This window comes from Perissodus microlepis, chromosome 15 (assembly GCF_051167445.1).
Source record: "Perissodus microlepis isolate ML-2025 ecotype Zambia chromosome 15, ASM5116744v1, whole genome shotgun sequence".
Taxonomy (NCBI): domain Eukaryota; kingdom Metazoa; phylum Chordata; class Actinopteri; order Cichliformes; family Cichlidae; genus Perissodus; species Perissodus microlepis.
The window spans coordinates 27,387,588-27,415,304 of NC_140475.1; the positions used below are offsets into that span (position 1 = coordinate 27,387,588).

At 40.9% G+C, this 27,717-nt stretch overlaps 1 protein-coding gene and 1 long non-coding RNA gene across 2 annotated transcripts in view; one reads left to right on the plus strand and one right to left on the minus strand.

Moving 5' to 3' along the window:
- Positions 1–1,924: 1,924 nt before the first annotated feature.
- On the minus strand, positions 1,925–25,489 carry LOC146372323 (uncharacterized). The gene is made up of 2 exons (XR_014802676.1): positions 25,407–25,489; positions 1,925–8,283 (listed from the first exon to the last, which is right to left on the minus strand). It is a non-coding gene; the product is annotated as an uncharacterized LOC146372323 (long non-coding RNA).
- ptchd4 (patched domain containing 4) overlaps positions 25,340–27,717 on the plus strand; it is a 60,341-nt gene continuing 57,963 nt past the window's right edge. Inside the window, exon 1 of the mRNA XM_084952525.1 lies at positions 25,340–26,393. Coding sequence (XP_084808651.1) covers positions 25,794–26,393 — 600 coding nt within the window. The 5' untranslated portion in view covers positions 25,340–25,793. The remainder of the gene's footprint in view (positions 26,394–27,717) is intronic.

The window sequence follows — 27,717 nt, forward strand, 5'->3', positions numbered from 1 at the left end:
TCAGTGCACCCCAGGGTGGCTGTGGCTACAATGTAGCTTGCCAACACCAGTGTGTGAATGGGTGGGTGACTGGATGTGTGAAGTGCTTTGGGGTCCTTAGGGACTAGTAAAGCGCTATACAAATACAGGCCATTTACCATTTTGTTGTTTTTTGTACACAGGCTACTTTAAAATTTACAGCCATACCATAAATGTTGTCATATTTTTTGTAAACAGATGAAAAAAGTTTAGTTCATTATCTTAGATATCACAGAGCTGCACTGATGCTGCTTTCAAAGGCAGGTACTGAATAAAAAGTGCTGTTCTGCATAATTATAAGCATATTTTCATCAATACTAAGCTTTCATTTGTTTCATAATTCTCCATGTACTGCTTTCTGTTTCTGTGTCTGTTACCACACAAGCAATCAGCATGGTGCCGCTCACTGCTGCCAAACAGCCAGTGTCTGAGCAACACTATATTGATTCTCATCAAATTTCTATCTTTGCAGAGAGCTACCACGTCATTCTAAAGAACATGGGGGAAATGGGTGCAGGTTTAATGGAAAACCAGTCTGTCTTTGGCCAGAGCTTTTATGAAAAAGAAGTAATAATACTAATAATACTAATAATACTACTACTAATACTAATACTACTACTACTACTACTGATAATAATAATAATAATAATAATAATAATGTATACGTTATTGATCCCCGTGGGGAAATTCCTCTCTGCAAATAACCCATTCACTCAGTGAAGTTCATAAAATCACTGCTTCATGTGTCCTCAGACACATAAATTACCCTAAATGGGCAGTTTATTATACTTATATTAATCTTATCTAATAAAAACAAAAAATGAAAATCATTTTCTGGCTTGATATACTTCTATGTGGGTTTCACTTTTCAGACAAGCTACATCCATCTTTTATTCTATCTATGGCTATTATATGATTTGCTGATAGCTAAAATTTACAATATGCATAAGTGGGTATCATAAATCATGCTGGCTGGTTATATCATTCAGATAGTTAGCCAACTAGCTGTCACTTAGAATTAATATTGTTAGTGCACGATGTTAGCTGATGTATTGATGAATTTTATCTACCCAAGATTTTGTTATGTGTGATAGCTTGCTTTTGTACATGTAAGCAGACATGCTAGTTTAGAATGAGATTTGATCCCCAAATCCAAACAGTTGTTCCATATATCAAAAGGCTTGCTAATGTTGACTATTTTCCTCTGATGTCAAATTACATTTTGGCCAGACAAAGTATACAAAACTGTTATTCTTAATGTAAATGCCAGTAACACTGTGTTAAATTTAATTTTATATAGTGCTACTTTGGCAGCGTGGTGGCACGGTGGTTAGCACTATTGCCGCACAACAAGAAGGTCCCGAGTTCAATTCCACCATCAGGCTGGGGTCTTTCTATGTGTAGATTGCATGGGTTCTCCCCGGGTACTCTGCCTTCCTCCCCCAAAGACATCCAGTTAGTGGGAATAGATTAATTGATCAATCTAAATTGCCAATAGGTGCGAATGGTTGTCTGTCTCTGTGTGTTAGCCCTGTGACATACTGGTGATCTGTCCAGGGTGTACCCTGCCTCTGGCCCTATGACAGCTGGGATAAGCTCTGGCTTACGACTGAGTTAACATTAGCTAACATGGATAAATAAATCTAGTTGTTGTTGTTACAAGGAAAATATATCTGAATTTGTATCAGTATTCTTTTTGTTGTCCTTTTTTGTCTTCATGGTTGTTGTGCTAGAAGCTAGCAGTTTCCTAATCTTTGTAGTTAGCAGAATATACTCGCTATACCAACCAGCTATTATTGCTCATTGATAATAGTGAAGGTGGAAACAAGGAGAGAATCAAAAGTGAGCATAACTGGGATTGCCTTTTGATTTGTAATAGATCTCAAGCTGTTGGAGACACCCAAAATAACCTAAGAAAGTTTATTTTTGGAATTACATTCAAGTCATTTCACACATTGTTAATACAAAGTGCTAATACTTGAAAGGTTGCCTAATACATAGTTAAAATACTTAAAAATCATAATTATAATAAAAGAGTCACTGGCCTAATTTTAGAGCTTTACCTATCATTTCTGCCACTTTATTTCTCGGTTCATTTTCATGCATTCCCAGACGTTATATGCCCTACTTAACATTGCTGGTGAAGAGGCTCATTAGTAAAATTAGACTTGATTAGTTCCCCATCCAGTTCTTCATCAAAGCAGTCTTCTCTCAATTTGGTCAAATTTCATCTTCACTGCACAGAAAAGTTCCTGGCAGTTTCAACATCTGTGCGCAGTGCAGCTTCGCCATCAAGGCTGCCTCACATGTACCAATGGAACTGTAAAAGGCGGAAAACAGAAACAAAAAGTCAAGCAGAGAAACTAGGACAAAGCATGAAAACAGACAGACAGGGAGGGAGACATTATTCCCATATCTAGCATTTGAAAAGCTTTGATGAAATTCAATTCAATTCAATTCAATTCAATTCAATTCAATTCAATTTTATTTATATAGCGCCAAATCACAACAAAAGTCGCCTCAAGGCGCTTCATAGATACAGAGAAAAACCCAACAATCATATGACCCCCTATGAGCAAGCACTTTGGCGACAGTGGGAAGGAAAAACTCCCTTTTAACAGGAAGAAACCTCCGGCAGAACCAGGCTCAGGGAGGGGCGGCCATCTGCTGCGACCGGTTGGGGTGAGAGAAGGAAGACAGGATAAAAGACATGCTGTGGAAGACAGACAGAGGTTAATAACAGATATGATTCAATGCAGAGAGGTCTATTAATACATAGTGAGTGAGAAAGGTGACTGGAAAGGAAAAACTCAATGCATCTTGGGAATCCCCCGGCAGCCTACGTCTATTGCAGCATAACTAAGGGAGGATTCAGGGTCACCTGGTCCAGCCCTAACTATATGCTTTAGCAAAAAGGAAAGTTTTAAGCCTAATCTTAAAAGTAGAGATAGTTTCTGTCTCCCGAATCCAAACTGGAAGCTGGTTCCACAGAAGAGGGGCCTGAAAACTGAAGGCTCTGCCTCCCATTCTACTTTTAAATACTCTAGGAACAACAAGTAGGCCTGCAGAGCGAGAGCGAAGTGCTCTAATAGGGTGATATGGTACTACAAGGTCATTAAGATAAGATGGGGCCTGATTATTTAAGACCTTGTATGTGAGGAGCAGGATTTTGAATTCAATTCTGGATTTAACAGGAAGCCAATGAAGGGAAGCCAAAACAGGAGAAATATGCTCTCTCCTTCTAGTCCCTGTCAGTACTCTTGCTGCAGCATTTTGGATTAGCTGAAGGCTTTTCAGTGAGTGTTTTGGACATCCTGATAATAATTAATTACAGTAGTCCAGTCTGGAAGTAATAAATGCATGAACTAGTTTTTCAGCGTCACTCTGAGACAGGATATTTCTAATTTTAGAGATGTTGCGCAAATGGAAGAAAGCAGTCTTACATATTTGTTTAATATGTGCGTTGAAGGACATGTCCTGGTCAAAAATGACTCCAAGGTTCCTCACAGCGTTACTGGAGGCCAAGGTAATGCCATCCAGAGTATGAATCTGGTTAGATACCATATTTCTAAGATTTTCAGGGCCGAGTACAATAACCTCAGTTTTATCTGAATTAAGAAGCAGAAAGTTAGCGGCCATCCAGGTCTTTATGTCTTTAAGACATTCCTGCAGTTTAACTAATTGGTGTGTGTTATCTGGCTTCATGGACAGATAGAGCTGGGTGTCATCAGCATAGCAGTGAAAATGTATGCTATGTCTTCTAATGATGCTGCCTAAGGGAAGCATGTATAATGTAAACAGAATTGGTCCTAGCACTGAACCCTGTGGAACTCCATAATTAACCTCAGTGTGTGAAGAGGACTCTCCATTTACATGCACAAATTGGAGTCTATTAGATAGATATGATACAAACCACTGCAGTGCAGTACCTGTAATACCTACAGCATGTTCTAATCGCTCTAATAGGATATTATGGTCGACAGTATCGAACGCTGCACTGAGGTCTAGCAGGACAAGCACAGAGATGAGTCCACTGTCAGAGGCCATAAGAAGATCATTTGTAACCTTCACTAAAGCTGTTTCTGTGCTGTGATGAGCTCTGAAACCTGACTGAAACTCTTCAAATAAGCCATTCCTCTGCAGATGATCTGTTAGCTGTTTGACAACTACTCTTTCAAGGATTTTTGATATGAAAGGAAGGTTGGAGATTGGCCTATAATTAGCTAAGACTGCTGGGTCTAGAGATGGCTTTTTGAGTAAAGGTTTAACCACAGCCAGCTTGAAGGCCTGTGGTACATAGCCGACCATGATTACTGATATACAAGTCAAACGTGTCTGGGAAGGTTATTGATTTCACATCTGCTGTCAGACATTAAAAAGAGTCATAAAAAGCAGCTGCACAAACGTTTTGTCACTGAGTGGCATCATGAACAGAAAAATGTTTATTTATATAACCATGTTAAAAATGTATCAAAAAGTTTAGAAAGGTTATCAATCATATAAAAAGGAAATACTTATTCAGTAAATAAAATATAAATGAAGAAAAACAAAAGCCATGTCTAAATAAGAAGTTCTGTACTTCTATACTTCTGTACAGTGACCTTGCCCCCGGAGATAGGTGAGTCGTCTCCCTCATCCCCAGACTCTGTCTCCTCCACGGAAGATGTGCCAGTGGGATTAAGGAGCTTCTTGAAGTATTCCTTCCTATCAGCTGCCTCTGAAGTCCCACAGGTTAACTTCACCTCTGGTGTCCACCATTTGGTTCGGGGGTTACCACCACGACAGGCAGTACCTCGCAGCTGCAGCTGAGTGCAATGGCTTCGGCAATGGAGGTGCTGAACACAGTCCATTTGGACTCAGTGTCCCCAGTCTCCCTTGGAATGCTGTTGAAGCTCTGCTGGAGGTGTGCATTAAAGACCTCGTTGATCGGGGCCTCTGCTAGGCGTTCCCAGCACACCCTCACTATACATTTAGGTGTGCCAGGACCTGCTTTCTCCCATACTAATTAGAGGAAGAGAGGTGAGAGATACAGGTCTACCAATGATAATGATCTTTCAAAGGCATGTTAGGTTCCATTGGTTCACTGAAGGCCTTTCGGTGATTAAGGTCTATATGGCAGCCATTTAAGCCTGCCATGAGGACTACATAGATGGTTCAGTGAGTTAATACCTGCTAGTCTGTCATTTTATGAGAACAGTACATGGGCTCCTCCCAAGTTTCACAGTCACCATTTGAACCACTAAGTTAAGTGGTTGTAAAAAGTTGTCTTTAAAGATGGTCCTTTTCCTGGCTCTTACATAAGAAAAATACATCAGCAGTATTCAAGCACACAAATCACACAGGGTAATTCCAGGGTTACACTCAGGCCTTCAGGAGATCTAACCAGCTAACCACCATTTATTCCATGAGCTGATGTTTTCAGAGAACAGGGGTTATGAGATAAGTATTCTTAAGTTTTAATGACTTGTCACTAACACCAAGAATTTCTCCTCTACCACTTTTGACAGTGTTTATGTCCTAAAGCCCACCCAGTTTTGATTTTGACTGAGTGGTGAGAAAAGCAATAATGAAGAGTGCAGTGGTGTTCTATATGCTATATATATGCTTAATATTAAAAAGTGTTTTTATGTTTATTAAAAAGAAATCTAGGATAAGGCGGTACAGTTTCAATAATTGGCTGTTATCATCTGCAGCAACTTAAGGTTAGTAGTTTGCCCAGTATATTTGGCATGCGGACTGGAATAACCAGAGATCAAACAACCAAACCTCAAATAAGTAAATGACCACTTCTAAATGACAGCTTTACTAGAGCACATTCTGTGTGTTCTAGTAAACATACAGAACGTAGAACTGAATTGAATACATCAGCCTATTTCCAGTGATACCAATCTAGTTTTTCTAATCCAAAAATAGAATCTAGTCTTCCTAATCAAAGAGTGAAGTCAAGAGTGAAGTTAATATTGAGTCTGGTTTAGTGTTGTGATTTTATTATATTGCCCATAATATGACACTAAGACAATTAAACCATCAACCTTCCGATTAGTAACTGACCTGATCTACCTCCTGAAGTACAGCCACCCCTAAAAACTAATGCCACTTATTGTTTGCTAGAAGCGAACAAAACTGGCTCTTGCTTCCTGGCAATTTGATACCTATTACTCCGTGTCTTTCTGTCACTTTTGTTATTACATGTTACTTTTTTCATACAATTTGGTGTGAAGAAAAAGTGAAGTCCAAAGCAGGTCTACATGCTGACAACACTGTAGCTATACTTGAGTGTCTATAAAAACAATCATGTATATTTATTAGTATTTTTTTTCTGGTGTTCTGTAAAAGCCTCATTTACTGTGGTTTTGGTGTTTTGCTTGTGATTTTTGACACTTGACTAGTTTGTAATATGTATTTTTTTTTTCAAGCTCTGTAATCTGAGTTACTTTTGAAACCGTGGCGCTATAATTTAACTGTCTTGTCTTTGTCTCTGAATGCATGCATCAATGAGAGAATTCAGTCTGTGACTCTGGCAGGCACAGAACAGGAACTGAGTGGAAGAGTGTATGACAAACAATTTCAATTTATGAATGCAAATCACATCCCAGTTTCTCTGTCCTTGCTTATCGCTTCCTTTTTTGTGTATAAATATATGTTGCTTTGTGTATACACAATGCAGCTGTATTTTTTTTTTACTAAATTGGTGTCTTCATGCTTGTGTGCACAATCACACATACACATACAACAACCTGGGGAAACTGTGTGTTATTGCTCTCCCACAAGCTAAAAAGGGATTTGCACTGTTGATGACTTTAACAATTTAATCCAGAGCAGATGTAGGCTCAGTCTTCAAGTGCAGACACACACCTGTACATACAGTAGCTTGCAAAAGTATTCGGCCCCCTTGAACTTTTCCACATTTTGTCACATTACAGCCACAAACATGAATCAATTTTATTGGAATTCCACGTGAAAGACCAATACAAAGTGGTGTACACATGAGAAGTGGAACGAAAATCATACATGATTCCAAACATTTTTTACAAATAAATGACTGCAAAGTGGGGTGTGCATAATTATTCAGTCCCCCTGAGTAAATACTTTGTAGAACCACCTTTTGCTGCAATTACAGCTGCCAGTCTTTTAGGGTATGTCTCTTCCAGCTTTGCACATCTAGAGACTGAAATCCTTGCCCATTCTACTTTGCAAAACAGCTCCAGCTCAGTCACATTAGATGGACAGCGTTTGTGAACAGCAGTTTTCAGATCTTGCCACAGATTCTCGATTGGATTTAGATCTGGACTTTGACTGAGCCATTCTAACACATGGATATTTTTTGTTTTAAACCATTCCATTGTTAACATACAATTGTCCAGGTTACACCCTGGACATACACATTTCTATGTGAAAAAGTAATTGCCCCGCTAAATCTAAAAACTTGTATCACCCTTGCAGAACTGCTGCATTACAATTTGCAATAACTGGCAATGAGTCTTCACATTTGTGGAGGAATTTTGGCCCATTCTTCTTTGCAGAATTGTTTTACTTGAGCCGCATCAGAGGGTTTTCAAGCATGAACAGCCTGTTTAATGTCATGCCAAAGCCCCGAGATGCTTTAATGCTTTGGGATACACAGAAAAATGTGGGGACACAGGCAAATCAGTCTACAGGGGAACAGCCACAGAAAACACAAAAAGCTCAGGGCAAGAAGTCTCTGGGAGGACCCAGCAGAGAGAGGCAGACAGAGGCTTGGTGTTGTCAGATCCAGAGGTAGCTGCAGAGGTGGCTGGCAAGAAACCTGTTAGGTATTATAGTGAATAACAGCTTAAGAATTTAGATGTCTATATAGTGTTTAGTTAAAAATGGTGATAGTGTAGATGCTTCAAGGTGAAGGGACGCTAAGTCCTATGACAAGGTGGGTCATCGTGAGATAAAAACAGTATCCAGTCTCAACCAGGATTGCTCTCATGGTCACTAGAACAACAAGTTATCAGGCGAGAGACGTGAGAAAAGCAAAAGGATCTGATACACTTGTAGCAGTGTAGGAACCCCTTCTAGGTGCAGGTCAGCAGGATTGGATGAGATGGAGCGCTGAGAGGTTGGGACTAGCCTAAGTGCTAAAGAAGAGAGAAATTAGTTTAAACCATGGCTCCTCCCCACCTCTTTTAACCAATCAGATAGATGCACATTCTTATACACAAAACTCTGTGTAATGATAAGATAGTTACTTTCCTTTGGGAAGTTGGCTGCAGTTAACTGGTTACAGATTCCAGTTTTCTGAACAGAAGAGATCCATGTACATGTTAATTATTAATCATCCAATGTCTTGATAAATACACTAAATGAAGAAGAGTTTTGACTTGTGATTGCTTAAGGTGGATAAATAATAATGTTAACAAACCCTAAACCACAATACAAACCTTTCAGGATCTTCATTATAGCAAAGTTCTAGTTTTTAAAACATTTCAAATGGTTACACAATGTGAACAATTATAGCAGAGTAAATGAGGCAAAACTAATCAGAGGTCTGCAAAAGTCAACTCAGAATAAGTGATTTCACCTTAATTAAAAAGGTGTAACACAAAGAAGGTTTGAAGGGCACACTTAAATCAAAGTGTGAAGAAAAATGAAACGTTAATGGAAATAAAGGAGGAAGATGGAGGATGGTTAACCAGAGAAAGCCCTCTCAGCCTGGAGTGCGATATTTTCAGATATGCTGTGTCAGCATGGTAGTGGATCAACTTCCACAAGTGCTGATGATTAATGGGGTTAAGATAGACTGCTCCGATGCTGTCTAATAAGAAGCAATATATTTTCAAGAGCAGTTTACAGAGCATCCTGGAGGTGGATAGATATACATCCTCCAACATTTTCTCCAAAAAGACTGTTTTACCAAAACAGAGAGTTAGGGTTGAATTAGGGTTAGGGTGACATGAAAACATTAATACAATAAAATAAGGACTTGATTGAAAGTGAAAGTAGCAAGAGCAGTGTAGGACTGTTGGGATTTATTATATAAACATGTATAACTATTACAACTGTATAACATTGTCCTCACTGCTATATCATGAATGTTACTATACCATCTATAGTTACCAATATTAAATCAGCCTTATTCGCAATTAGTCTGGGCATTCAAAGCAGTGGTAGGAAACGTGGTGCATGGGGGCTTCGCACATCTGTTTCCTGGTGTTATTATTTACGGGTAATAACATAAAGCAAAGCACCTTTAACTGCAAGTCAAAATCGCACAATCATGCTGCACTTTAGAATTAACAGTTAGTCTAACATCAGAATCAGAATACTTTAATTAATCCCTAATGAAATTATGTAGTTACAGCTGCTCCAGTAACAGAATCAACTAATTAAAAAATACCATATATATTACAAAGTTTACTAAATATAACAAATGGATTAGCTCAATTATTAATATCCAGGATATTACAGAGATAAAATATATATGATTAACATTTTATTTCAACCTATAAAACTTTATTTTCATTGTAACATGCATGTTTTGGACTGTACAGGAAGGAACAAAAAATCTAAAGGGATCTCAAGCAGAACATGAAAACATCCCACAGAAAAGACTCTTACTAGGACTAGAACCTCCTTGCTGTGAGGCAACATTGCTGTCCACTGGACCACCATTTTGTTGTTTTTGGCTAGTGGTTTTTGTCTCTGTCAATCCACTCTCTGACCTCTGTGACATCCGTGGACCTTTGTGCTTGTGCAGTGATTGTACTGGGCAGTCTATAGATAAGAATTCAGTGGAAAAACTGGGAAGTGCAACAGATAATCTTAAAACAGATAATATTTTAGCAATTGGTCCCAAACTTGTCCACCCCAGTTTCTGCTCAGAAATTAGGAGCCATAAAGCAAGCTAATTAAAAAGGATGGACTGACAGATTTAAACGTGGCGTAAAACGGGTGAACACACCTACACGTGGGCGGTGTATGTGTGTGAGGAAGACAGGTGACATGCCTTCAGCTCGTAATAAACTAGGCAGAACAGACAGAGAGGACAAGTGGTGCTTGTCCAGTCCTTCAGGGGGTTGTTACACACTGCAGCTGCAGATTCACAAAACATGCTCTGCATCGACCTAAAGTAGAAGGACTGCCCCATTTTCTTAGGATTCCTGTGTCAATTATTAATGGCATGCATTTGTTTTTCCACAGTTCTTATTTAAAAGAAAACAACAAGAATAAAAGAAAAGTGAAGGAAGAAAGGAACACATGCTATACAGTTAAAAGACATATGGCACATCAGAAAACAAGAACAAAGCACTGGGAAAACAGACGCGTGAGTGTTTAACTGCTTGTAGTAAAAACACTAACGAGGCACTTTCAACAGTTCAGCATGTTAATAATCCTCTGATTTAAAAAAACAGACTTGTTATAATTGCTTTGTTTCCCTTTTTGCTTTTTCTGATGGAGGGCAGGACTGTTGGTTTTAGTCTTACCATGCATACTAAAAGTTGTGAAGTTTTGGATTTCTCCACATGTGGAGTGGGCTAAAGACTATAACAGACTACAAGGGGAGGAGCTGCAGCATGGGGGTGGTGACTGCTTCTGTACCTGAGGAGCTGAACTGCTTCTATGCCCGCTTTGAGAAGGACAGCAAGCCAGAGATTCTGTCAGAGGAGGACAGATGCGCAAATGCATGGAAAGCTCCCAGACTGGACAACATCCCAGGTCATGCCCTCAAAACACGCACTCACAAACTGGCAGATGCTTTTGTCTGTAATTCCCTCATGCTTCAAGAGGACCACCATCTTCCCTGTCCCCAAGAAACCTAATGTAAACCACCAGTTTCCTTATTTCTGTCTCCATGTTTAGTGTAAGACTTCTTTTCTACGTGTTCAGTATGTTTGTGTTGTTTCCCCAAGGCCTCACCCACCTGAGACTATCTAAATAAGGGAATTAATATCTAGTCCTGGCATGACTGATAAAGAGGAGAGTTCAGAAATATATGTATACAAGTGAGTGCACTGATGGTAATTTTGCTTGAAATGCAGTATTTAAAAATAATATATGTGCTAAAGGGACATCACTGTGACTCAGTGGATGGTACTGTTGCCTCACAAAGCATGAAGATTCTGGGTCACCATCTGGACCTTACTGTGTGGTTTGTAAGTTCTCTCCTGGTACTCGGACTCCCTCCCACAGTCAAAGACATGCAGCTAGTGGGGTTAGGTTAACTGGTGATTCTAAACTGCCCATCGCTGTGAATGTGAGTGTCAATGGTTGTCTCTCTGTGTTAGCCCTGACATACAGGTTACCTGTCCAGGATGTACCCCACCTGGGATAGGATCAAGCCCCTCTATGAAAGGATAAGCATAAGAAAATGGATGGATGTGATAAAATGAGTAAAAATAATCATTCTGTAATGATTGTGAATGACAGAATGGAACGATATTATGAATGGGAAGCCATCGGGGCCTGTAACCAGATATAACATTTGTGCAACTGGAATCCTATCAAACACCAGTAAGAACCATTTAAGCTTATGGATTAAAAAACTTACATTTTTTTAATGGTTCTTCAAGGTTATTCTTGCCTTCAAAATTAACAGATCCCTGAGCATTTTTTTCCCGCCAACCAAAGTAAATATCCAGGAAATCACAAAGTTCCCAAATCATTGAAGGAAGAGTTGTCAGGTGCGTCAACAGAGGTATGCAGGGTAGGCATGCCCACCACAAGCCCTTTGCAAATCCTTTTAGGGCATTATCTTTTAGGAGCAGAGACTCTTTGACCCTTTAGATGGCAACCTGGTCCAGACATCTTGTTCAGGGGTAACTGAAATGTAACACCATGCACATGGACATTTTTTTTTCTTTCAATCAGCAGAACTTTAAAGGAAACAGAGCGGTTTAATTCTATAAACCTAAGTAGCTTTCCCAAGGTCCCATGCAAAGCAAGCAGTCTCACTATACACCAAGTTGGACAGAAAATAAATGTTTGAAAATTTTAGACATAATTAGTTCTTTACTGTATTTTTTTTTTATTTTACTTTTTTTGAAATACCCAACAATTGAATGAGTAGTAAAAAAGGAATAACTACTCGTTTGTGGTGTGCAGCTGTGCACATGGATTCACAAGCGAGTATATTTTTGGCCTTAGGCTTGACCATCCAGGACCATACTTATCAGAGACACCTGAAAGAGGGCTGCTCTAATCTCAGAATGATGAAGGAAATAAGAAAAATGTTCTCAAACAAGTTGCTTGTTGGTGAGGAGTGGAGCTCTTTGTTTGAGTCTATCAGGATATGATGGCCAGTTAATGAGACCAAATTTGGGTTAAGTGTACTTACTACAAACAGCAGAAAGCTCATTAGAGTTTAGTCTGCAGGGAACAGTGGGTACAAGTAGAATCAGTCAGTGATATCCACTACTGAACCATTAAGCAAACCTTGTAGATTTTTTTTTGTTACATAAACAGGCAGCTGAAAAAGTCTTGTCTTATTAAGATTTATCGAGAATCAAGAGGATGCTAAATTTAGCTGCAACTGGATGATAAATGGTTTCTCTGGAAATTACTGATCAGTTTTGGCAGCAGTGCAAAGTTAGCTATGTTTCTATGACATACTGGGGAACAATCAGAAACATTTCACAAGTTTCAAAAGTTTTATAGGCAAATACATAATAATTTTGTTTTGCAGTGGTGCAAGTCCCAAACATTTTGGTCACAGTTTTTATCCATGTCCATCAACCAAGAGAGGAATAAATAATAACTGGTATGCACACCATATAGTGCTGCACTGGATGGATTCAGCACTTTTAGATGTGTGGTTATGAAACAGAGAACGAGCATTCATTAACAGTCATTGTTCCCTATGCTATTGATAGAGCCGAGACAAAAATAGCATCATAAAGGCTGTTATTTCCAGGTATTTTTAATTTTTTCTTCTTGTTCTGACAGCAGTTTTCCAACATACGGGTGTGTTTTTAATTCCAAAACCAGACCCTTTGAGGAAAGTAAATACACAATAAAAACCAATTATTTACATTCCCGATATATTATGAATGACTGTGGTAGGGTAGCATTTTGATGGCTCCAAGAACAAAACAGACTAGAAAGTAATTCTGGTTGAACTAGAAATGTATGGTTGCTCAGAAGTGAATCCTCTGGAGAAGCTTGGTAAGCTAATGAAGATTTTACAAAATAAATAAATAAAGAAATTAGTAGTGGGACCACTGGCACCATTGCCATGTATTATATCGCTATTCAAGCCATGGTAACTCCTAGCTCCAAGAACCTCATTAAAAGAAACCACATTCCTCAAGGTAGTTTCTATCTCCTGATTAGATCTATGCCTATCAGTTTGAAGTTGGACGTGGTTGACAAAATTGGAGCCCTCTGTCAGTTGCAATGTCTACTGAGATGCTTTGTAAATGGAACATGCATTGAACTTGGACAGGGGTCAGCAATCCGCGGCTCTGGATCCGGCTCTATTCATCTTTATACTGCGGCTCCGCGTGGCTTGGGAAAGTAAATAAGTACTTAGCCAAAGTGTATTTTTTTGTGTTAGTTTTTTTTAAACTTGTAGTTCTAAATTGGAAGATTATTGTGATCTTGAAATATTAAAATTAAATTATATTTTATTATTTTTCATCGCTCAAAAAAAGTGTCACACTCACAGAAGCCGGTATACTCGCCAAAACGCAATGCATTTATTGAGAATTTCAACCCCAAGTGGGCCAAGTATGGAGAAATGTAAGAAAAGAAAAATATCTGAAGAAAATAGAACATTTAATGACGCCTTGGCAGATTCATTTGCATTTACTTCTGATGAGAGTGGCCTACCAGTATGCCTAATTTGTGGATTGTCGATCTTCGGATCCACATACGTATGTGAGCAGCTGTTCTCCACCATGAACTATGTTAAAAACAAACACCGCTCATGCCTCACAGACTACAGCTTACAGTCCTGATTAAGATGAAAGTGACTTCGTACAATGCCAATTTGCAGAAGCTGTGTGCAGAGGTTCAGGAGCAGAAGTCCCATTGTAACCATATCTCGGGAAACCATGAACATGCTTTTCAGCATCTCTTTATTGACCACTTTTCACAAACGGTTGCTGTACACATACAGCCAGCTGTAGCTTTCCAGCTCACAGCCCAACACATACCAACACAAAAGCAGACAGAGCACAGACTATAAGCTGACAAGGCGTGATTGCGGATGCCACTCAGGTGCATCCACCTCCCCTGCACCAGCACCGCAGACCACGCCCCGCCACACACATTAACCGGGTAAAATAAATATTTATGCAGATATTTTGCAAATATTTTTTTTCATTGTTTAATGACGTAGTTGTAACCCACTCCTGGGTAAGCACACCTCTCTCTGGGTTCAGGGAGGAGCTGGACATGAGTGCGCATAATCATAACACCCAGGAACTTCAGTTAACTGTGACTTTAGTTTTAAAGAGGTAACAGTTTCACAACAAAAATAACAATCAGACCCCTTTACAAAATTGAATGAAAATAAAACACATTGTCCTTAATCATTTGAATTGTCCCTTTGAAGGTATTTTGTTAGGTTGCAACCTTATATTTTAGTTTGTTCCTCAAAGTTTTATAGAGTTGAGGGTTAGTCAAGTCAAAGCACAGATCAGGTGAGGGAATGATCTGTAATGATCTGTCAGTCAGCAACTCACAAGTCTAGTGAAGTTTCACGCTTGGTGTATTTATAGTCTAGAGCAGGGGTCGGCAACCCTGGGCACGTGTGCCACAGTTGGCACACGAAGGGTTAACTGATGGCATGACCATAGCTGGACTGGCCATCGGGCATACTGGGCATTTGCCCAGTGGGCCGATGGTGATTTTTCATTTTTATGAATTTTATTTTTTTTGTAACGGTATAAACAATGAAAGGTCTTGGATTGGCCAGATGCTGGCCGATGTATAAAAATAACCCAGTTGTTTGGTGGTGGCTATGGCGGAGCTGCCACAAGAGGCCAGGTGGATGAGGGAAAGGTGAGGCAGGAGGAGGAGAGGAGGAGAGACCAGGAGGAGAGACCAGGAGGAGAGGCGGCTGCCGGTCCGAGTGTCAGGTGAACTGAACTTCAGGTAAGAAGTTATAACCTGCAGTCTATCTGGGTCAGATATAAACCGATTTTAGGTGTAGTTTATTTTCATTGTGCTAACTTTTTACAGTCAGTTATAATAACTCGTACTGCGTACTAGCTAGCATGACAGAGTTTCTACAGCTGGGTGGGTGCTATGATGTTACTGATAGTGAACTTTATTTTATTCATAAGGTTAGTTAGTAGAGTTGCCAACCGCCCTTTAAAAAACAGAATCGTCCCGCATTCAGAGAAAATATTACATGTTTCGTATTGAGGTGAAAAGGAGCACAGTTTGTCCCGTACTTCAGCTAGAATGAAAAAAGACACAAAGCTGGAGTTATTCTGCGTCTTTACGCTGTCAGCTGCCTCTTCTTCTCTCATTCAATCATGAAACTGATAAATGATCAGCTGATCGGTATTTCTGACGCAAGTCCCGTCTCTCGTTTGTTTATCTCCCACTTTGCGCCAGAAAGAGGAAATCAGCGGATGTCGTGCTAAACAACATCAGCGCGTTTAAGCTTGATCAGCTGTTGTTAGAATTTATTTAATATTACTTTCTAGTATCAGCTGATGTTTGCTGGAGCCACAGCTGTAAAGCTGCTGGTCATGATGTCGGTTTGGATATCTGGGGAGAGGGAAACATGAAGATGAAACCAGGAGATGTCCTTACTGAATCATCAGAGCTGAACAGGTGATGGAGAAACAGGTTTACCTTTTAGGTGACATGAATGAGTTAAAGGGAAGTTATGAACTGTTTCTGAGAGACAAATAACACCAGGGTCATTTTTTTAGGTAGCTGACAGCTGGTAACTGTGCAGGGGCATTTGCTAGGGCATTGACAGGGAAAGTGGAGCAAATTTTTTATCTGATGTACAACATATAGAAATCATACATATACCAACAAGACAGTGTACATCACTGTCACAACAGCGTTTGTCTTCATTCAAAGACTTTATGGCTTTTCCTATAATACCTGGTGGGCCGGTCTCTAGTCAAAATGCCCGGGCCAATTTTTTGTCCCAGTCCAGCCCTGGGCACGACACGCAGTGAATTAATCTGAGAGGGTGCATTAAAAAATAAATGGCCGGGCCAGCGATGCACATCGCAAATTAGCTCGCATAGACACATTAGTTGTACCGCTTCTTAATGACGGTATCTTAGCTAACAACCGGGACATTGCTAGCTGTCAATTTTTTCAAGCGATGAAATTTCCACATTCCGACACTTGAAATGCTTCAGGAGCTCTCAGCTCAGCGCAGCAACTGTTAATATAGAGCGTAATTAAATTTATTGCTAATGCAATTATATGGCACATTGACTTCTGAGGAAATTTTAGATGGCACTCGTCATCAAAAAGGTTGCCTACCCCTGGTCTAGAGTGCACTCTTTTTGTCTGTTCACTGTTGCCAGTCGGGATGACTGGTGGAATCCTACCAGAAATCAGATAAACCATTGGCGGTCTAACTGGTTGTGCAGATCTGGATCCTGGAAATCGCACTAGGTAGATATGTAAATATCTGGTTTCAACTGTGAATATACTGCTGGGAATTGAAATTCCTCTTGTTTTGCATAGAAATATGTTGAACAACATACAAAGCATAATATATAAAATAACATTTACCTGAGTTTTTTCTTTGAAAGAAGCCCTTTATGCCCATTGTTGTGCACATCAGTACAAAAAAAACAGTATTGTTGTTTGGCTTTTCATTTCGCTATTTGTTGATTCACATGAAGAGCAAGTAACATAATATCGGTCAAGTGATCAGTTTGATATCAATCTTTTGTGATACACTGTCATATTTACATAATTTGTACAGTATGAATGATTTGCTTTGGTACCTGGTCAAACTTAAGCTCTCCTCTGTCTGCCTGTCTGCACTTCTCCTACAGCTAATTCGCGGGCAGCAGCTTCTTCCCCCTCGATCACATGTGTAAGTTCTGTGCTCAGTCGCCTAGTGCCCGAGCTCGGATCATACCAAAATTAGGGGGAATTTACGACTGTGCGCTATGTGCTTCAAATATTGTGTGTAGTAAATATATTGTGTGTAGTAAATATTGTGTTTTGTTTTATACAGTTGTCAATCAGGCATCTAACTATGAAACAAAATACACTCCAAAAGACCCTGGGCTTTTGAAACAACAACACCCCCCCCCGCTCTGCCGATGGTTTTAATGCTTTGTATCTTGTTCTATTTAATCTGAATAAGAACCTAAAAAAAGGCAGTGATCACTGCCGGGCTGTATGCGTCAATATTACCACTGTTCATCAGCAGAACGTTTTAAAGCTCGATTTTTAAAACCTTACGATGTAACTACAGCCCAGAGTATGCAGCGGTAAATTAATGACTAACCTCATATTGTGGATGGATTATCTCAGTTCTGACTGAAGTTTGGTCTTTTTACAACATCCTGCCATGCAATTTCATTTGTTCCTAACCATTGGGAACCCTCGCGTTAACTTTTAAAAAAAAGTTTGCGTTTATCCTCCAGCTTTGATGTGCTAATGTGTTTATATTGTGCTAACCATAGCTCTGTAGCTTTGCCACAAGTTATCAGTCAATATTTAATCAGCTTCCTTACTGATATAATCTGCAGTAATAATAACGAACATATTTCTAATATAATATATATGTATATATTAGGGGTGCAACGATACTCGTATCGATATTGAACCATTCGATACAGTGCTTTCGGTTCGATACGCATATGTATCGAACAATACAAAATTTATAATTTATTTTATCAACTTTTCTTCTGACGATGCTGTCTGTGTTGAGCGCTCAGTGGATCTGCGTTCGACTTATCCGCCTAGGCTGCACTGTCGAGCGCAGATCCACTGAGCGCACCGCAAGCTAGCAGAAGCAAAGCTAGTTGCAACATGGCAAATTGAATCTCCCCCACCCTCATTCAGATCTGGCCTTTGGAAGTATTTTGGTCTTCATGTGAAGTATGACCCTGAAGGTAAGCGCGTCATGGACAAAAGTAAAACAGTATGTCAGATATGCCACACAATGCTCAATTACATTAGTGGGAACTACTGCGTTAGCGCAGTTTGCTCGTTAACGTGTTGACGCCGTCCAGCCCCACGCACGGGGCGATCCGCAGTAGCTCGTTAACGGAGATTTGCCATGTTGTGGCGTTAACGTCATTTCAGAATCAGAATCAGAATCAGAAAGGGTTTTATTGCCAAATGTTGAGCAGGTTTACAACATTAGGAAATTGCTGCGGTGCTTAGTGCAAACATACTGTCATAAATAACGCTTAAATAGACATGAGAAAAAAAAAATAAGACTAAGAATTAAAAGTGCTAAGTAGATAGATATATACATGAGTGCAGGTGGTGATTAACGCTGACAGCACTAGTGGGAACACAACGAATATGACTGCACATTTATGCCGACATCACCCTAGTGCAAAGACAAGTGGAAGCAGACAAAAACAACAAGCACGCATGCTACAAACTTTACCCGAGTCATTTAGACAGCCGTTAGGCACATGATTCTCCTTATGGGGACCTGATATGTTTAATATGCTGCTGAGAGTATAGCCCAGAAGAAGCATATAGTATAGCTTTTATTTTGGAAAGAGCCATTTCTCTGTAATAAACTCTCTTTTCCAAAGATGAGTGATTCCTCGATCAGATAGATTTATTTATTTTTTATTATTTTGTTGTTTCAGCAACATTAAATTTAAAAACTGTACTTTTGAGTTAAAATATATATTTATAATTTTAATAAATGACAAACTAAAAAGGCATGAACATTTTTTGTATCGAAAAATATCGAACCGTGACACCAAAGTATCGAACCAAACCGAACCGTGAATTTTATGTATCGTTGCACCCCTAGTATATATATATATATTGGGGGTGCACGCGGTCCTGGCCCTGGTTTCCAGCCTATACTTTTGCTGTGTATTTGTGTGTGAGCGTGCTCTGTGAGAGCCACTCCTGGTGTATTAACTTAGTGCTTAGGCACCCTTAGGCTGAAGCGGAAGGGGTGAGCCGCCTTTTTCTTTGGAACAGTTTTCTCCTGTTTTCCGGGTTAGGGAGCGAGGGTTAGTACTGTCATTTGTTTGTTCTGTGTCTTTCTTAGGGTTTAGTTAGTTTTCTCTGGTGGGACTTAGTTGGTTTTGTTTATTATTTTGGCCTGGGTTCACCCTGGAGCTATGCCTCATTACTTTCAATAAAATCACCTTATTTGGTATTTGTCTCTCTCTCCTCCAACCTTATGTGCGTCTCTACACGCCTAGACTAGGGGCATAACATAAATGGGGGCTCGTCCCTTTTCGTTCGTGTGATTGGTTCGTTTCCTTTTTGCGTTTGCGGTGGGGGGGAAACGTCGTGGAGGGTGTGGGAAGACGGAGAGTTTCATTCGTCTATGCGGTAGGCGCGAGTTTTGCGGCTCTGGAGTGCGCGGATGCGGTTAGTTGTCTGCAGAGTTGTGTTTTTCTTTTTTGCTTTGCTCGTGATGTCGTTTGACATGGATGATTTTGCGCAACAGCCCTCCATTGACAAGTTGGAGCGGTGCACAAAAGCAGATTTGTTAGTAGTGTCTAATTTATTCAATGTGGATGTTTCGTTGCATTCTAAGAAGGCGGAAATTAAACAATGTTTGATAGAGAAACTGGTGGACAGGGGAGTGTTTGGGAGGCAGAAAACTTTGCCGAGTGGGTCTGGGAGTTAGGAGATGGCAGTGGGGGCGGAAGCTGCTGCGGCCGTCCCGAAACCTTCCAAGGGGCGGATGACGTCGGGGGTGGAAGCTCCTGTCGCCGTTCAATCTCCTAAATTTGACCCGACTGGCCAGGTTGCGGCGGGTTTGGTGACGGAAGATCTCAAGCTTGCCCTTCGCTTGAAGGAGGTGGAGCTGGAGGCTAAGGCTAAGGAAGTCGAGCTCATGCATCTCCGCATACGAACTATGGAGCTGGATCCTTCTCGAGCGAAAGACGCTGTTCCCGTCCCTGTAAGTACACTCCCCGACACTTCCATCGTAGACCAGTTTAACGCTAGCAAGCAGATTGTTTTGGTACCTCCTTTTAGGGAGGGAGAGGTTGATTCCTATTTCACTGCTTTTGAGCACATCGCAACCACTTTATAATGGCCAAAGGATGTCTGGAGTCTGTTGTTGCAATGCAAATTAGTAGGAAGAGCGCAGGAGGTTTGTGCGAGTTTTTCCATTGCTGACAGTCTAGATTATGAGATTGTCAAATCCACTATTTTGCGGGCTTATGAATTAGTCCCGGAGTCGTATCAGCAAAAGTTTCGTGCCTGTAGCAAGTTCGACAGTCAACCTTACGTGCGTCTCTACACGCCTAGACTAGGGGCGTAACAACCACCAAACCTGCAGCAGCATCGCAGAACATGCCCTGCCACATACCCCCCTCGCCCGCTTCACCTCACCCCGCGAGCAGGCGAGGGAATCGGAGTGGTCTTGTTGCTGAGGTTGGTGTCATCCTGTAATCTCTTATGGAGTACCTCCAACGCTTCCGTGACTGGGATGCAAGTGAAGAGAGATGTAACGTCATACGAGACCACTCTGCAGTCTATTTACACCTACAGACCAGTGGACTTGGGGATTGGGGAAACCTGCAGTCAGCTGAGACTGAAAAAGTCGCTTGGATGAGTGACAAAACGTTTCTCCCACAAAACGCTACGTCCAGATGAACAGAATCAACTTTTGGAGATGTGTCTTGTCATGTTTTCCTGTTTATTTTGAAAGTCCAGTTTTCATGTCGTTGTGTTTTAGTTTACATTTCCTGTGCATCGTTATGTTCATCCTAGTCAGCTGTTTCCTCATGTGTCTCCACTTCCCCTGATCACCTCATGTGTGTATTTAAGTCCTTTGTCTCTTACTGTTCATTGTCAGGACGTCTGCCAATTTCCCTCATGTCATCTAGTCACAGTCATAGTTCCTGTCACAGTCATAGTTTTACCTTTTGTTATCATGGTCAGTCATAGGTTCATCATAGTTTATCATAGTTATGCTTGGTGTTTCATAGTTTCATGTTTTCAGCCGAAATAAAGGCTCGCCTCCAGTGTCTGCTTTTGGGTCCGCTTGGGTCCGCTCCAACAAACACACCGGCGCACCCCGCCGTGACAAAGATAATTATAGTTATTAATATTTTAGTAGAAGTAGTGGTATTTGTTTCCTAATTAGAGGAAATGGTGTGAATTCCAGTCCATTTATAGATCTTTTGGGATGTTTTAGCATTATTTATACTCTTTGCTAGTGTTATTACATTCTGGAATTTATTATTTAAATTATGCTACTAGCAACCATTACTAGCCCCAATTTTGTATATCTGAGCTGAGTGTGTCACAATAGGATAGGTTGTTTATCTCATATTGCTAAGGTGTTATTGAAGCCCGGGTCACTTTTGATTTTTGGCTCCGATGTCCTTCTTCTGGACAATGCCCCACAGATTCTCTATGGGCTTCAGGTCATAGAGGCGGATTGGCTGGCCAGTCAAGCACTTGGTAGTAATTTTGACACATTTTTGTCTGTTTTATATTTGTCTGTGTTTTAAAATCTATCAGTTGAGCCCTTGGATCCAGGATTTGCTGAATCACATTATTTTCTGCTTCCACGATTACAACCATATTCTTCAAATTTGTCCCTTTGTTTCATGATGGTCCATCAGCCATCAGTGAATAACGGAAACATTTAATTATCCCAAACCGATGATCAGCATGCCAGTAGCAGAGTAGCAATTAAGTGGAGAAATACTAGATAGACTCTATAGAAATGTATTTCTATACCTTTGTTTCAGGGTTTGTCTAGTGTGCTCAAAGTGCCTTAGTTCCATCGTTTCTCATTGAGATGAATCCAGGTGTGGCATAACTTCAATGAACAAACATTTTAAGCATGGCACTAACAGCAGACACTAAAGTAGACTTTGGCTAGGATTTACTCAAGTTGCAAAACAAAAGGGAAAAAAAAAGAAAATTGTCCAGTGCATTATTCCCTGGGGTAAACTATTCTGCAAAAATCTTAACACTTTTGATTCTACAGATTTTGATTGATAATATAATTAAAAAATCACCTGAATTAAAAAGCTTGGCCAGTCTATGACATGGGTAATTGTCCATATCTACAGTGGGGATTAAAATATGAATGAAAAATAAAGGTGGAGTGTTGGAAAAATTGTTGGTTAAACATATTACATTAGGACAATTTTTTTTAATAGATCCTAATATGAAAAAAGCTTTGCACCTGATCAACTTGCCTGCTTTGATAGAATGGTCAGAGCTGCAATCATCTTTCTATTATTGTCACAGATTTTATTGCTAATGTATTATCTTAGTTAATAACAACTTTTTCAGACTCCATTCTCTACATCACACATGTTGTACAAGCTGTTCACGAAGATGAAGCTCCTCTGTTACAGTGATAAATCGCTAAAGCTCTTTCACTTGCTAATGCTAGCTGTGTTTCCACACAAAGGGCATAACGTAACTGACCTCAGAGCAATGAAAGCTGAGCCAGCAGCAGCTTGTCTTGCACACTGATCTCCCATCAATTAACCGTGAAAGACCAGAGGTTTATCCACAATGTACAAGTGCAATCACCAGAAAATGCTCCTGGACTCAGATTGTCCATAATTGAGACAGCTGCAGTTTCCTATGAACACAAAACAAGTGCAGCTTTCAGCGGCAATAGCCAACTGTGGCTACAAGATGGCAGTAATGTAAGAGATGCAAACAGGCGAGAAGTTTTATGACAACACTGTCCAAGATGAGGGAGCGATGGACTCCCACTGAAGCCCAAGAGTGCTTCAGTGGAGTAGAAAAGCCCTACACAGGAACCAATTCATTTACCAAGACAACCTGCCATTTGGTCTTGTTGGACCTTTGCTCCCTTTAGCATGTCTATACCAATTCTAAGAAAAGGATGAATCAAGGTCATTTCTGAGAACTCCATGTTAGTGTCCATCCAAATACAAAGATATATCAAGAAATATCTTTATGCACTTCTCGAATGTCCATTTAAATTGTCGAGGATTTTGGCAATATGAATGTGAATAACTGGACAACTTACAAAGACATGCTTTAAAAAAAAACATCAGGGAGGTCTGTGCTGAATGATCCATTTACACCACCATGCCTGGCCTGCACAAACCACTCAGCGTGAAGCACTGCACAAGTTGGGTTTTCCCCATTCATGAAGCTAACACTGACTCATGGATTTGCTTTGGTACCTTTTATTGATATCTATTTTTAGATTTGTCAAGCCTTTCTTGTCCTGACAGAACACCACTAGCTAGTGCTGTTCCCACAAATGGACAGAAATTATCCAGCCTTCTCTGAAACAAACGTCCTGATTAGAACTGGATTACAAAGTACTCTCACAACAGGTCTACACCTATTGTAGCCCATGTTACATATGCTGATCAGAAGTTCCTCTTTCTGCTATATTAATGGGTGTCTTAAAGCTTACCACTGTACATCTACATTAAGAGACTCCTTTACCAGCAAGTCAGACTCCACACAAAGTCACACTTGTCATTGAGTGGGGGGGTGTAGAACCCAATTTGGAATTGTTCCAGTGTGTCTATGGACATAAGCTTAAGTAAAAGGTGTTCTAAATTACCACAGATGTCATCTGCTCCACAGACATAGTGTTACTATTCTTCACACTGTCCATCAATCAGTTAATTAATATTCTCCAATTCAGGGATACTGGGTGGGGGAGGGGGAAGTGGAGCCTACGCTACTATATGTGGAGAACATGTGAACATCACACGGAAAAGCCCCAGTCAGATGGTGGATTCAAACCCAGGACCTTCTTGAAATAAGGCAACTGCACTAACCACCACACCACCATGCACATGAACTCTATGCTATGGGTTTGCTGTTACAGAAGTAGACATCTTATGCTAAGAGTCATTATCAACAGCCTCCTATTAGTATATATATTATTTTGTTAATAAATCACGATCACAACTCTGCTCAGGTTCCTGTTACTAGAACTCAAAGATTCATGTTTGTTTGAATTAAAAAAAACAAAAAAACACTTCATATTAATTTTCCCATTTTTGTAGTCTAAGTGCCAGTTGGTGCTGGTAAACTATATAATCCTTTTCTGGTTTGTGTACATTTTGTGGGGGGCATGATATATTGAAAAATAACTAATGTCACTAAGATCTCTGGACAAGTCCCAAGGGAAGGTTTGCAGTATATGCTGACTCATGAGTGCCCATATGCACTTGAAGACTTGAGAGTAGGACAGGCCCCATACATTTGGCAGGAATGAACCTCAGATTCTGTGAGTTTGCAGATTGGGATTGCGCCACTGAAGAGCAGGTGCATGCATTGAAATTTGCTGTGACGAGTTCTAATACTGCGCCAAAAATAAATAAATAATAATAATGCCATGGCACCTGCGTCTCATGATTATACACATGGTTTCCTTTGGCACAGATGTCTTGATGCACCAGCATCTACAATATTAAGTCCTTGAGAGATAACTGTCGCCCTAAGATCTGAGATGGCAGGAACTAGCGCAGGTTATTGGCTAGTTGGAAGGTTGGTGGTTTAATTCCTGGCTGTTGCTCCAGGATGCATGCCAAAGCATCCTTTGGCAAGATACTAAACCATAGATTGTAACTGTGTGTGAACGTTAAATATAAAGCACTTAGGCATAGAAAAAAGTGCTTTTGTGAATGAGGCATGTTGTTTAAAGAGTGCTTCAGTGGAGTAGAAAAGCCCTACACAGGAACCAATTCATTTACCAAGACAACCTGCCATTTGGTCTTGTTGGACCTTTGCTCCCTTTAGCATGTCTATACCAATTCTAAGAAAAGGATGAATCAAGGTCATTTCTGAGAACTCCATGTTAGTGTCCATCCAAATACAAAGATATATCAAGAAATATCTTTATGCACTTCTCGAATGTCCATTTAAATTGTCGAGGATTTTGGCAATATGAATGTGAATACTGGACAACTTACAAAGACATGCTTTAAAAAAAAAAAAACATCAGGGAGGTCTGTGCTGAATGATCCATTTACACCACCATGCCTGGCCTGCACAAACCACTCAGCGTGAAGCACTGCACACGTTGGGTTTTCCCCATTCATGAAGCTAACACTGACTCATTTCTCCAAGTGCTGCTGGTCATTCAGCCACCTGCAGGAGCATTTTACAACTATCATGTTGCCTCCCGCGGTTCCCAAAAATAACCACGGGTCACCCCTCTCCTCCCTCCCTCCACATCCATCCTTCCTCTTCAACCCCGCCACATGGTTACAGTTAAGTACATAAATCAGGCGCCACCGCTGGTGTGAGAGCTGTAGAGGCAGACAGAAGGCATACACACACATACTCACACACGCATGCACATCCTACTGCCGTGGCTCGTCGCTGCTACTGCAGCCGGTGCAGAGCAGGAGACGCGCAGCATTCTCTCCATCACACGCAGGCGGAATGGCTTGAGATCAGACGTCGTGGACTCGTCTCGTTCGGCTCACGCACTATGATTTTGTGACTGTCTGAGTATGCGTGCGTGTGTGTGCGTGTGTGCGCACGCGCGTGCACGCGCGTGCGTGTTAGCCCGCCTTGCCACGAATTGCTGCAGTGCTGTTTTCCAGGTGTGCGAGTGCGTGTGTGTGAGAGTGTGTAAGCGTGTGTGCGTGTAAGAGTGTGTGCATGGTGTTGTAGCCTGGTGTAATTCTCTTACGAATTGTACTAAGCCGGGGAACGGAGTCTGATGTCACATGTGCTTCATCGGAGGAGACGGGGCATCTGCAAGCTGGATTTTGTGGAGGATGCTGCGGCAAGTGATACACAGAGGGCTCAAGGCTTCGTTCTACTGGCTGGGCTTATTCGTTAGCAGACATCCCGTTTTCTTCCTCACCGTCCCTGCGGTGCTCACCATCATTTTCGGATCTACAGTGCTGAGCCGATTCAAGCCGGAGACGGACCTGGAGGTACTGGTCGCCCCGACTCACAGCCTCGCCAAGATCGAGCGGAGTCTCGCTAACAGCTTGTTTCAAATCGACCAGTCAAAGCACAAGCTGTACTCGGATTTGCACACCCCGGGCAGATATGGCAGGCTGATCCTGCTCGCCAAGTCCGGGGGGAACATCCTGGAGCTGGCCGATCAGGTCCTGCAGGTCCACAAGCAGGTGTTGGATTTGCGCGTCAATTACAAGGGATTCAATTTCACGTTCGCGCACCTCTGCGTCTTGAGCCACAGGGACAAGCGCTGCCTACTGGATGATATCATCACCATCTTCGAGGACATCAGGCAGGCTGTGCTTTCCAACAGCACTTTCCACAAGGTGCCCATTAGTTATCCGAACACAACATTAAAGGTGAGGGTTTTTTTTTTTCTCTCTCTTTCTCCCTCTCAGCCAGGCCCTTCACGTGCGCATACACGCTCCCCAAACCCATCTCCATCAGAGCAGCAGCCCCAGCATCAGCATGTGAAGCTCTGAGGCTGGCCCTCGGAGCTTGCTATAATTTCTGAATGAACAGAAAACACTTGTATACCAGACTGTAATTTGGGGCTGCACAGTGCATCATATATCAGCCAGCGAAGGGGAAGCCTCTCCATAACACACACACAGCCGGCTTTTCAGTTTTCACCCTCCCTTTTTGGTGCAGGTGAATTGATTGGCTGCATGCTGCTTGCCCTGATCTGCTCCTCCACCTTCACTCACATCACAAACGCACACACACACATACACACACACACACACACACACACACACACACAGGGATATCCTATGACTTTTTTTTTTTTGATGCAGTGTCTCCCTCCTGGCTGCACAATCATTGGCCACAGTAGCTATGGCCTTACAGGTATCCGATCTTGGTTGCCTGTAGCTTCATCTGTACTGGATCTGCAGCTGTATTTATTACAGGCCAACCACCACAACATAAAAAAAGAATTCTAGATGCAACATGTAGACATTAAGGTATATTGGAGCTCAGAAGGCTCACATATATATAAGCTGCAAATCTGCTGCACTCTTGCATGATTTTTCCAATAAGGAATATTCATTTCCATTTGTTGTTGATAGAGATTAGCACACTTTGCAGTATTGTCACTCCACAAGGCAGGCAGTGGAGTGCATTGTGGGTTCAAAGTATAGACTGGATATAAAAGATGGACAGATCACTCTGACACCATCCATTAGTTAGCAAATGACTTGTTGTAAACATTCAAGCTGAGCGTTTTGGTTGTCAACATTAGTGACATCTTAGTGTTTTGAAACTGGTAATGACAAGTCAGCATTAGTATTATGGCCACAACCATGCTAATCAGCTAATGCTAGTTTTGTTAGCAAGCCATATCAATAAACATAACTACTGCGATGCACAGACATAGAAAATGCTAATTAACACTAAATAATAGACTAATTCTGAGATTTCACTCATTAAAACTGAAGACTTTGGCTTTGAGTATTTGTCAGGTATTTCCAATAAAAATCTCTATAACAGCACAAACATGGTGGAGAGGTCTATCTCTGGTGAAGCATTCTCCCTAAATATTGGACTTCGAATAGATGTGCAGGTCATATCTATATTGGCTCTGTTGGTCCATGATCAATTCTGGACATCTATATGGCGTCCAAACTAGGTTCACAATTTGGATGTCCAACCATGGCCTATCTTGGACATGAATATGACATT